The 13,005-nt window shown below is 38.4% G+C and overlaps 1 protein-coding gene across 1 annotated transcript in view; it reads right to left on the minus strand.

Moving 5' to 3' along the window:
* NR2C1 (nuclear receptor subfamily 2, group C, member 1) overlaps positions 1 to 13,005 on the minus strand; it is a 65,021-nt gene that overhangs the window by 16,611 nt on the left and 35,405 nt on the right. Inside the window, exon 7 of the mRNA XM_006871811.1 lies at positions 4,004 to 4,125. Coding sequence (XP_006871873.1) covers positions 4,004 to 4,125 — 122 coding nt within the window. The remainder of the gene's footprint in view (positions 1 to 4,003; positions 4,126 to 13,005) is intronic.

Consider the following 13,005-nt stretch of genomic DNA (forward strand, 5'->3'; position numbering starts at 1 on the left):
GCAGTTCAAAACTGCCAGCAGAAAGATGAGGCTTTCTGCTCCCGTAAAGATATATAACCTTGGAAACCCTATGCAGGGTTGCTATGAGTTGGAACCGACTCCACGGCACACTAACACCACCACCACCATCTTAAAGGACAAAGATGAAAATTAACATTCGAGGAATACACTAGCAGAAACATTGTTTCTACTGTGATCCCAAGTGTCTATAAAACTGAACTAAGAAAAACTGAAAAAGGTAGATGAAAGTAAAAATACTTATTCATATATTTATGTAAAAAAAGAGAAAACAATGACATCTTAGTATAGTTAGCCATGTTGTTCAAAAAGGTGTTTTATAAAATTCATTAGGGAAAAAGAAACAAAATAGCAAATCTCCTTTATTGAAAGAATGAAAGAAAATTACCCCATATTATCTACTTCACAACAGGCCCTGTGTTAAGAAAGGTGAGTAAATTCACTATCTCACCTAAGTGGCATAGCCCACAGGGAAGATTTCTCTTCCTAATTTAAAGATGTCGAAACTGAGCTTCAGTGAGATTCAATAACTTGGTCTAAAGACACGAAGACTGATGGACAGAATCAGAATGTGAACCAATGTCCAAAGTTTATGCTGTTCTATAAATCAATTCAAAACTTAGCAGGTAAAATACTATAGTCAAAGTTCTCAATAGAGACACCCCAGTAAGGTTAATATTTCTTGTTAGGAAACAAAATAAGTGACTATTGTAAGTCACACTATGCTACCTATTCTCAAATCATTTTTGCCTTGGGAAGTAACAGTACCTGGGAAGAGAAGGTAATTAGGTATTAGTCAGGCCCCCAGACACCAAAATTAATGTTGTGTTTTTTTTTGTTTCCCAAAAGCATATCTTTTTTTTTTTTCTCCCAAATGGTAGATTCTTAAACAACTGCACTAAATGCTCATTAAAATATGTGTTATGTTGTTGTTATGTGCCTTCGAGTCACTTATGACTCATAGCCACCATGTACGGGGTTTCCGAGAAGCTGGTGAGCTTGAACCACCAATCCTGCAGTTCAAACCAACCTTGCAGTCCAGCGCATTAACCTGCAGCGCCACACCAGGACTCCAAAATTTGTATGTAGTACTCAGAATTAGCAATTAGATCATTGTTTATACTATTTTGATAAAGGAATCTAAATGACTGTTGAGTCATCTATACCTGAGGATAAACCATCTGGTATCTATACGAATAAACCCAAGGCATTATTCTTTCCCCAGAAGCATCTGCTTGAATTGAGGGCATGGGACTTAAGGGAAAATGAGTGACATGGTACTAGAACTGATTTCAAACCCACTGAGTTACATAAAACATTACTTTGCTTCAGTGATATTTTAGAAGTTTCAACTTTTAGGTTTAGGATTTAGCTTATGTTTTCTTACTTAGACAATAAATAAAAGCCCCCTGTGGCAAATGATGGTGGGCTTGGCATTTTTGGTCATATTTTAAGAATTTAGGTAGATAGAAGTGCTCTAGGCCAATCAGACCAGGTGCTCCCAAACTGAGTCTCTTTTACTACCTCATAGTTACTTATTAAATGATGCAAGAAGAATGTATAAACAACTGAATTCGTATAAATATTAAAATGAAAAATCTTACACCAAGAAAACCAACACCCTTGTAAAATACAGTAGCCAAATTCAATTGGTATTATGTATCACCATGAACTTTGGAAGGACAGTCTTTAAGCTACTGTTCCCCCTCCACTAAGGTAAGTGATCTAAACAAACTTGGCTATTAGAGAATAATTAATGTTGTTTATCTGTTTCTCTCTATAAAACTGGGTTGTGTTACTCAGTTTTGCATCCAGAAATAAAAATACAAGCATATTACAGTTTCTAGATCTAGAATTGCTTTTATTAACACAGAACAGATTTTTTTTCCCTATCATTAGCACTTAGTCCGTATCCATTTGATTAAGCCAGCATATAAATAAGCCTAAAAATTATATAGACAGGGATAAGAAATAAGAGTTTATGTAGCAATCAATGGCCTTGAATGCTGAATCAATAGCTATTCTAATTGCAAAGATTCCAGTGGCTGTTACATTGAAACTGATTTTCCACAGAGATTGCAAGGAAATGTAGCTGCCACCATAAAATTAATTATAACCTTATACTTTATGTCTACAATATCTGGGTTATTTCCATAGAATAATTACACCCAATTTAACAGAAGTACTTAAGATCAATAGTATTATGAATAATTCAAGGAGTTCAAATTACTTTCTTGCAAATTCCTTCCTTTTGTTGTTTTACTATAGTAACTGATAGTATGTCAGTTAAAAGTTTAGGAAACTATTTTGTGCTTTGTTGTTAAGTGCCATGGAATTGGCTCTGACTCATAGCAACCCTGCATAGGGTTTCCCAGACTTATAAATCTTTGCAAGAGCAAAAAGTCTCATCTATCTCCTGCAGAACTGCTGGTAGCCTTGAACCAGGGACCTTGTATTGCACAATCCAGTGTTTATCATATGGATTTTGTGCTTTAGAATTTACTAAATGCTAAAAAAGTACTAGTGTGGCACTGTGGGTTAATGGGCTGGGCTACAAGGTCAGTTTGAACTTCAAGGTTAGCAGTTCATGCTCACCAGCCACTCCCTGGGAACCCTATACAGAGTCCCTACGAGTCAGAACTGACTCAAAGGCACGTAACAACAACAACATGTAAATTTATATTGCATTTTAATTTTTTCTTAAAAAAATTCTGAAGGTTAAATGTTGAGACAGGAGTAACAATTGTTTTAAAGACTAATCACTGTATATTAGGTTTTCAGACTATGAAATTTTATTACTTAAGCATATGATTTAATAAATCAAATTATAGTGGAGTTCTGTGTGCCATTTACAGACATGAATCAGCTATGCTTCGTGGTGAAGTTGATTCAAACTTACAGTGACCCTGTAGAGGGTTTCCGAGGCTGTAAATCTTTATGGACGCAGAAAGCCTCATCTTTCTCCAGTGGAACCACTGGTAGTTTTGAACTGCTGACCGGTAGGTTAGCAGCCTGACTTGTAAACACAACGCTACCATAGCTCCTTATAGCTATAATCAAAATACTCTACGGATAAGGACGGCCACGTGGCAAATGTGAAACAGACATACAGGGTACTGAAGTGATCGTTTACTAAATCATATTGGTGAGTAGAGGCTCCAATGACCAGAACAGTACTTTCCTGATTGTGGGCTTGACTTTTCTCACCGTCTCTTTGTCTCTTGATTATCAGGTACTTTAAAGAACTCTAAATAATTTGCGATAACTTTAAATAAAGATAGGGTTTCTTATAATAGATAATTTTGCATATCATCTGACTACTTCAGAACAGAATAAAGATGTACTCTTTTGTATAGGCCAAAATCTATAGTTCACTGTAGTGTTAGAATTTGATCTTTTTTCTTCATAAAAAACAAAACCCCACAATTCTATCTATAGTTAAACATATTTACTGTAAGCAGGTTTCAGCTTCTTAGTTAACATGTCTGAGTTGAATCAGTAGGCGTGAAGTGGAGGTGGAAAGAAAACAATGATCCTAGGCTACAAAAGATTAATCAGCCAAGGAAAGAAAACCCCTATGGCTTACATGTGTCCGGTTCACAACTGATCAGGGGACCACAGTTCTGTTCTGTTGTGCAAGGGGTTGCCATGAATTAAGGGGCAGCTCTGAACACTAACATCAATCACAACTGATTTGCGGTCTAAGAGTGATTCAAAGATAGCCTATTATAAATGCCAGTCATGATTGATAAACTCCTCTGCATATATTCCATCCAAATTGTTAACTCAGTTATATTAAAAAAATAAAAGGAATATACAGAATATACTGCTTAACTACACCATGGCTTGCCATATAAATGACAAAATTTAAGTGATAATGTTACAGTATTTTCTTCTTCTCTACAAATCCTCCCCAAACAGTTTTTTTCATGGTACATCTGTGCCACAAAATCACATTAATAGTCAAGAACTTCAAAACACTCACCCTAGAGCCTGGAAGGAAGGAATCGAAAGTGCCCAGTGCATTGATAAGAACAGCAGTCTGGAGGCAGACTCCCCAATGTAGTGCACATTCAGGTACTCAGGCATAGGAGAAGGCATGGTGAGCTAGTATGAACACGGATTTGGGTAAATTACCTTATGACTTAAAATTTGAAATGATCATTTCTTTGAAAAAGTTAAATGCAAACATAACATATCAAGTATGAGTCTTTCCAATATAAGTAGCAAAAAATGCAAACCTGAAAATAATTCAGTCACTTGAGTTTACAACAATAAGGCTCAAAATAAACTAGTAGACCATATGGCCAAAAAACCCTCCAGCTCTCAAGTCGATTCTGACTCAGCAACTCTATAGGCAGGGTAGAACTGCCCCCCTATAAGGTGTCCACTCTTTATGGAAGCAGATTGCCACATCTTTCTTATGCAGATCAGCTGGCTGGTTTGAATTGCCAGCTTTTCAGTTAGCAGTGGAGCACTTAACCATTGCAACATCAGGGCCATAATTTTTAATAAACCAGTAGTTAACAAGCAGAATCCTATATAGCGTATACCAACCATGATATTCTCTGGTTGTGTTTTAAAGTTACTTCCTACCTTGGTCTAACAATGTGGTTTTGTCCTTCATTTCTTATCTCCTTTCCTTTATTACCAATTTTTGTTAAGTGCCAACAAGTTGGTTCTGACTCATAACAACCCTGGGTTTTCAAGGAATGACTGACTGGTGGGTTTGAACCTCCAGCCTTGTGGTTAGCAGTGACATACTTATCCTATAGTATTATGGTCTATAATAAATTCAGTTTAAGGAACAATACTGTATGATTAATGCTGCATTCACTTAGGCTCTAGTGTTCACAAATCGAATGTTTACACAACAGGAGAGAAGTAAGGGAAGCAGGCCTGCTGGTGCCAACTGAAGAGAGCATGTTCCTAATTAAAGGGGACAGATCTGAATTGAATTCAGTACACTGAAAATGTGATGATTTGGGCTCAGTACTGTCGAATTTTCAAAGAGCCGGTTCTGTGTAAAGCCTCCCGATATAAAAAGATTGGTAATGATTTATAGTTTTGAAAACAACCTACAGATTAAAATATGTCTATGGCCAGATCGTTCAAAACAATTGTCAGCTTATATTGCTGCCCTTTGGTAGTTATTTTAAATGTGTGACCACTGTTGAAATTATTTTATATCAAAATCCTTCTAAAAGTATTTTTGAAAATCCAGTACTATAAATAGAATGTAATGACACATTTTTTCCTATTTAAATATTATTGAAACAGGACTTCCAGAAAGATGGTGGACTAGGCTGATGCTCTACTTAGACCCTCAACCACAAATATACAAGAGACCACATAAAACAGACATGGATGAAACTTCTGGCTCCCTGAACTTCAGAAATAGGGTTAGAGAGACAGATGGAGTGTTTTCTGGGAGAAGAAGCAGAGTAGGGACATCAAGATAGGGAGACTGACTGGTGAACAGCTGGCCAGACAGAGCTCTACCATCTTGTGAACAGCTCTGGCAGCAGAGGGAGGCATGGCAGAGCAGAAGCACACGGACGCTGGGAAAGGAGTGATTTCATCCTTTTCCCCACACTCCCTTGATGACCAGCATCCACCTTCAACCACCATCAGCACAGACCCTGCTGTCCGGGAGTGCTGACTATGAGGTGTGGACAGCTGTGTTGATTTGGTGTCCCTCTCTGCTCTCCGGATTCAGGTGGGCTAGTCTCCAAACTTACAAAACCTGCAGAGCCATCAGACCAGCAGTTAACTAGCCCCCTTGCCCTCAGCTTCTCTGCAGTCCTAACACACACTTGAAAGCAGCTCTATCAAGGGTCCCCAGAAACTACTTCCAGATTGAGTGCCCTGAACGTAGATAACAATGAGGCTGATAGGAACCGCATCTAGGGCCAGGAACTCTGATGTCAAATCCTTTCCACAACTACTTTGTGAACTCCTTGAACTCCAAGAGCCCACCAGAGATTTCACTTTTTCAGGTCCAACAAGTGCACTGTTTGTTTTTATAAATACGGCAACTCCACAATGCCCCAGAGACAACAATTTTAGCTTACATGAAAAAATGAGAGAGAATGGCTCATACAAATGACCAAGATGCAGAGCCAGAAAACGTTTCTGAAGAAGAAAAGGTAATGAACTAACTGAAGAAAAAAACAGATTCAAAAGAATGCTAATTAGGTATCTTCAAAATAAGCTCTGGTAGCGTAGTGGTTACGAATTGGGGTGCTAATCTCATGGTCAGCAGTTTGAAACTACCTGCTGTTCCATGGGAGAAAGATGAGACTTTTTGCTCCCATAAAGATTTACAGCCTCGGAAACCCTGTACAGGGGCACTACGAGTCGACTCCCTGGCACATAACAATAACATCAAAGGATCAATAAAAAGATCAAAGAAAGCAAGGAGAACACAATAAAATCGTAAGAATTCAGGAAAATACTACAAAAACAGAAAAAATGAATGCAAATTTTGAAACAAAACCTGCAATTAGAAATTCAGAATATTCACACTAAGATCTCAGAAATGGATAATACACTGAAAAGAGCAAAGAAGCAGATGCAAAGCAATGGAAGCCTGAATCAGTGAGCTTGAGGATAAACCTCTCAATGTTAGTATGCTACAAGAACAGTCAGATAAAGAATTAAAAAATCAAAGAAAGCCTCAGAGTTAAGTGGAAGACCATGAAGAGGAACAACTTATGGTGACTGGAATTCTGGAGCGGGAAGAGACAAGCACAGAGAAAACTGTTGAAGAGTTGTTGGAAGAACACTTCCCTAACATCATGAAAGACGGTAAGCTAAGCATACAAGAAATTGAATGAAGCCCAAACAGGATAGACTGCCCCCAAATCACCAAGACATATCATAATCAAACATTCCACAATTAAAGACAAGGAAAGAATCTTGAAAGCAGCTCAGAAAAAACAAAAAGTTCCCTACAAAGGAGGACCAATAAAACTAAATAAGGATTTCTCAGCAGAAACCATGTAGGCAAGAAGGCAATGAGATGACGTACAAAAGCAAATAGTAATACCAAGTAAGTTGCGGATACAGAGAGGAGTACTCAGATACTACTGAGTTAGATAAACTACAGGAAACTTTGGCAGTATCAACCAAAATTTCAAATATGAACATATGTTTGAAATATGCCAATTTCAAATAAACCTAAAGCAAGAGAAACCCAACGTTGCAAAGTCGAATCTGACCCACAGTAACCCCACAGAATAGAGTATAACTGGCCCACTGGATTTCCAAAACAGAAAAGCTTTATAGAAGCAGACTGCCGTTATTCTCCAGCAGAGAGACTGCTGGGTCTGAACCACTACTGACCTTCTGGTGGCAGTCAAATGCTTTAACTACTGAGCCACAGGGATCTTTCGTCACCTAATAAAGCCACCTCTAGTGTTGCTGTAGGAGCTCTGGTAGCGTAGTGGTTACAAATCAGGCTGTGAACCACAAGGTCCGTAGTTCGAAACTACCAGCTGCTCCACGGGAGAAAGATGAGGCGATCTGCTCCCATAAAGATTTACAGCCTCGGAAACCCTGTTCAGGGTCGCTATGGGTCGAAACCGACTTGATGGCACTTAACAACAACAACAACAAGTGTTGCTGTGGGTTAATGCACCAGACTGCAAAACCATATGAACTGCAAGCTTGGCAGTTCAAGCTTACCAGGAGCTACTTGGAAACCCCATACACGGGCATATGGGTCAGAACTGACTTGATGGCACTTTACAACAATAACAAATACTTATTCAGCATGCTTATATAGGATCGCTTTGAGTCGGAACAAACTTGACAGCACTTAACAACAAATGATCTATTCTGGAGTCCTAGTGTGGTGCTTTAGGATTGCGAACCCAAGCTTTGGCAGTTCAAACTCAGCAGCTGCTCCTCGGAAATCCTATACAGGGTCGCTGAGTCATAATTGACTCAATGGCAGTTAATAACAACAAGTATCTATTCCAGAAAAATATGTGCAACATATGCATAACAGAGCATGTATAAGGGTGGGTGCTCATTGTAGGGCAACTGCTAACAGTGAAATTAAATACTGAGGAACAACCTAAATACCCACACTAAGGGAAAAAAATGGAGTCCTGGTGTAGTGCTCTAGGATAAGCTCTGGACCACAATGTCAATTTGAACTTCAAGGTCAGCAATGTCAACTCATCAGCAGCTCCTTGGAAACCCTATACAGGGCTGCTATGAGTTGGAACTGACACCACGGCACTACACTGAACAACAAAAGGAAAAATAATCCATGCTGTGAGGCATTGAAAATGATAGAAAAGACAACTCAAAGACACTTAACTAAAAAAAAGCCCCCACACAAAAAAATCTTAAATATATACATTAATCCTTTCAAGACTGAATTATTTTCTACTTTGAATTTTATGTTGAAACCATGTGTTTTCAGTGATGGTAGACACTTTAATGAAAATTAAAAAAAATTTTTTTAGGTAATATGTTTGACACAATTGTTTTAAGTGTTGTTGACTTATAGTTCTGACTCATAGCGACCCTATATAGGGTTTCCAAGGAGCAACTGACGGATTAGCACTACCAACCCGTGCTAACCCTATAGCACCTCATGCCTCATGGGGCCTCTAGAACTTGGATTGATGAGTTCTGTTCCTTCAGATTCATGAAGATGACAGCACACACTGAAAGTGGAGTAGCAGTTTGCCACTAAACCCCAGAGGCAGGAAATATAGGTAGGCACCATATGTCCTGTAGGTCAAAAGAAGGTTACAAGGGATAAAAGGAGTTGCACCACACAGTTAATAGTGTCTACAAGTGGGATACTGGTTGGTGCTGTGGGCTAATGCACTGGACTGTAAAACACACACTCATCTAAATATTAAGGCCATAGCTAACTACTGAAGATGCCCAAGAAACAGAAACAGATGAACATATCAGCACATGTCCAGAAACGAGATAAAGTGACTGAGACAAATGAGCTGGAGGTAGACCTACACTCCATATTGGAAGAGGGCAGGCTTTGGAAATGCCTGAGAAGGAATTCAGAAAAATGATTATAAAATGTATCAAAATTCTTTACAATGAAGTTGAGAAAAATAAGGAAGAAATCAGGAAAGTGCTACAGGAACAATCAAATAAGATACGATTAATAATAGAATATCAGGAATGGACAATACACTGAAAGGGCAAAGGAGTAGAGTTGAAGGGATGGAAGGCAAAACTAGTGAGCTGGAAGATAAATTTCTAAATATTACTAAGATAGAAGAGCAAGCACAAAAAAGGATTAAAAAAATCTGAAGAAGGTCTAAGATTCATGTTGGACAACATGAAGAGGATAACTTGAGAATTATCAGCATTTGGAATAGGAAGAATCACACAAGTCCACAGAGGAGATAGGTGAAGAGCTATCTGGGGAAAAGTTATGTAACTATATAATCATATGCTTAAGATTGTCCACAACTCAAATAGATTTAAAAAGTTTTCATTAAAACAATGTAAAAGTTCTCCAGAAATGCTAGATAAAAGGGTAAACATATCTACTATCTTTGTTCTATATTATCCATTAATGATTTACCTGTCTACCTTTTCAGAATTGCCCAAGGTGAATGGGAAAAATAGCTGTAAAATGAGGAAATTACCAAAGATTATTAATTTTAAGAGGTGGGATAATTAATATGAAAAAACAATAAAGAATATCCTTTACCAAATAGTTCTAAATTGTCTTTAAACAAATATTTGCAATTATTAAAAATTAGATATAAAGGTTAAAAGACAGTATACCTTGATTAATACAACAATGGTGGTATAACTGCTTATTTATCACAAAATTGAAATCTTTTGTAACATAAAGTAGAGGACGTTGGTATTTTAAAAACTACTGTATTGTGTTATTTATACATATCATACAGAAAGGGTATGTTCCATGATTTATTTGCTTACTCAATATTTTTAAAGGAGTCAAAAACATGATGCTAACCAAAGATACAAGTGTTTTAAACTGAAAAAATTCAAAGACGGATTTCCCTACATAAAAAAAATGAATTTCCACAACAAAAGTGTTACTAAAGCTTCCTAAAAATGCCTGCACACCTTTTGGTTTAAAAATTAAATTGTATCCATTTTTTCATATTTAAAATTGATGTAATTTTTTCAAGAGTATTGACAAGTATTAAATTTGACTGCTGATTTTAGAAATTATTACTTGCTCTACAATTGCCTTTCAGGAACAAAGTTTCTGTATGTAATAATAGGCTGCATGATACAGGTTTTTGAAAAATCATCTGCCTTAACTCTCCTCTAAGACTGAAACTCAAAGGGAACACATGAGCAGGCACATAAGCTTGCTTGCGACCACATTGGTCTACTGGTGAGTGGAAGAAGGGGAAAGGCAGAAATGAAGAAATGGGCTGAATTCAACCACGGTCCATAGATGCCTGTTGACCTGTAGATGAGAGAGAGAAGAGGAAGTGCTGGTTGTTCAAAGTGTGGTGAGACCTGGGGACACCTGAGCCCATGGACAAGGACATAGCCACAGAGGGCTAGAGCTCAGTGTGAAGCAACCAGCTGACAGGAAGTGAGGGGAGATGCACAAGAACACCCAAACTTTCAGACAGTACCCATTTGACCTAGCATCCATGGCTTGATAATAATCAGAACTTGACTAGAGGAAGATAAAAAAACAAAACAAAAATTTTTTTGGATAAAGGAAACAAGGGTAAACTGCTACAATTTGATGAACTTGACCATGCGCATGGAGGTAGTAACTGTAAATACCAACACAAGCGGAAGGAGTCATCACATCAAGTATCAATGCTATCCCCTCTCTGAACACAGGGTAGATAGGGATGGGCAACTCAGACACTGGCTACCTAAAATGAGGGGGCAATAAAGGCACGCAAGTGACTGGCTTACAAAGTTTCAAGAGGGAGTTTAGTCCAAGAGTGGGTGGAGGAAGAAAGAGTCCCCACTGAATAGTCTTCATCTTGTCTAGATGGGTCTGGTGAAAAGAGATGGGGATAAAATTCTTATGTTTCAATACTGAGTAACTGTTATCATGACTAATTGCGACTGTCACAATTGTAAAAGTAGGAGTTTTGTAACAAAACTGGGGGAGTAGTTAATCTTACAATCCAGAAACAAAGGACCGTAGGACCATCAAGGGAGAAGAGCACAAGCAGAATGCAAAACCTTATCTAGAGAAGCAGCAATACCAGAGAGGGAGGCAGAGATGGGGACATGGAGAGAAGGAGCAGCTGAGGACTCTAGATTTATGAGAAGAGAGGGACTAAGAGAGCTGGTGGTCAGGAGGCAGACTTACAGAATGTGTACTCTGGTGGTACAAGTTATTATATATGCCTAAGTGTTTTTTTTAAAAAAAAAAAAAAAGCTAAAGGGAATAGAGAGAAATGTTGTTAACTGATGGTACATGGAGGGGATTGTAAACATTGTAATGAAACAAGGTGTATGATTTGTTGAAAGTAAAACTGATGATCTGCCATGTAAACTTTCACCTAATTCACAATAAAAAATTAAAAAAAAAATTATCTGACTTGTGTTAGGAGGTATAGATTATACTATACCTCTCAATTTATCATTAATTTCTTGCATTGTGGTTAAGTGCCATAGAGTCAGTTCTGACTCAAGAGATCCTGTATAGTGTTTCTGAGAGCATTTGGTGGGTTGGAACCACTACCCTTGAAGCTAGCAGTCCACTGCTTATTCTTTAGCGCCATACCAAGACTCCAATTACTTGGGTTGCTGCTGTTATTGTTAAGTGCCTTCGAGTTGGTTCCAACTCATAGTAAGCTTTTAAAGGATTTTTGAGGCTATATATCTTTCATGGAAGCAGAAAGCCTCATTTTTCTTTTAAAAAGCAGCTCCTAAGCTCAAACCAATGATCAGTATTTCTTAAAACATGCAGCTCCGTATTTATTGTACAATTACTTGGATGGTGGTGGTTTTGTATCGTGGAGTCAATTCCGACTCACAGTGACCCTGTTCAGGGTTTCCAAGGCATTTGTAACCACTATGCTACCAGAGCTCCTCGAAATCTTGGGTTGTTGTTGTTAAATACTGTGGAGTCAGTTCCAACTCATAGTGACCCTGCACAGGGTTTCCAAAGCTATAAATCTTTTATGGGAGCAGAAAGTCTCATCTCTCCCGCGGAACGGCTAGTAGTTTTGAACTGCCGACCTTGAGGTTAGCAGTCTGATTCATAACCACAACACGACCAGAGCTCCTTAAATCTTGGGTAGCCCAGGGATAATCATTCATGTACTAACCATCTACTGAGATTTCACCGAGAGTCACTGTGGAGCAGTGATTACCTGACATGGCAATTAAAGCCACAGTCTTTATATTTCCCACCAAAAGACTAGATGGAAACATGCAAAAAGGCATATGGAACTCTAAAGTTGGAAATGTTCAATCTTGCTATCCCATTGTGTAAAAAAATAAGTCCTCTTAAATGGGGGAATTTTCTAGCATCAAGAAAGAAGAGCCAGGTCCCTGGGACCATCAAACGAGAAGAGCGGAAAGTGTGACCCTACCCAGAGAGGCAGTGAGGCCAGGAATGGAGACAGAGACAATGACATGGACAGATGGAGTGGCTGGGGACATAGGACTCAGGAAGAGAGAGGAGCTGTTTGCTGACAGCCAGGGGGGTGGACTTGTGGGGTGTATCCTTTGGTTATTTGATGATGCACGGAGGGGATTGTAATCATTGCAATGAAATGAAATACAATAGGATAAATGTGAAGCTGAAGTGGGTCAGAGGTAAATAATGACGTACACACAACCTTGAAAAAACAGGGCTCTGGTTATAGGAATTGAGACATGGTTGGAATGAGGCAAAGGGGGGAGATAATGTTAAGATGCTTGGCTGTCTTTTGAATCTTGGTTTCCCTGGCATAACATTATAAAATAGTCACCTGAGGGGGAGAGAAAGGAATACCCAGATATATCACCATAGAAAGCCTGTAAGTC

The sequence above is a fragment of the Chrysochloris asiatica genome, unplaced genomic scaffold (genome assembly GCF_000296735.1).
Source record: "Chrysochloris asiatica unplaced genomic scaffold, ChrAsi1.0 scaffold00174, whole genome shotgun sequence".
Lineage (NCBI taxonomy): Eukaryota > Metazoa > Chordata > Mammalia > Afrosoricida > Chrysochloridae > Chrysochloris > Chrysochloris asiatica.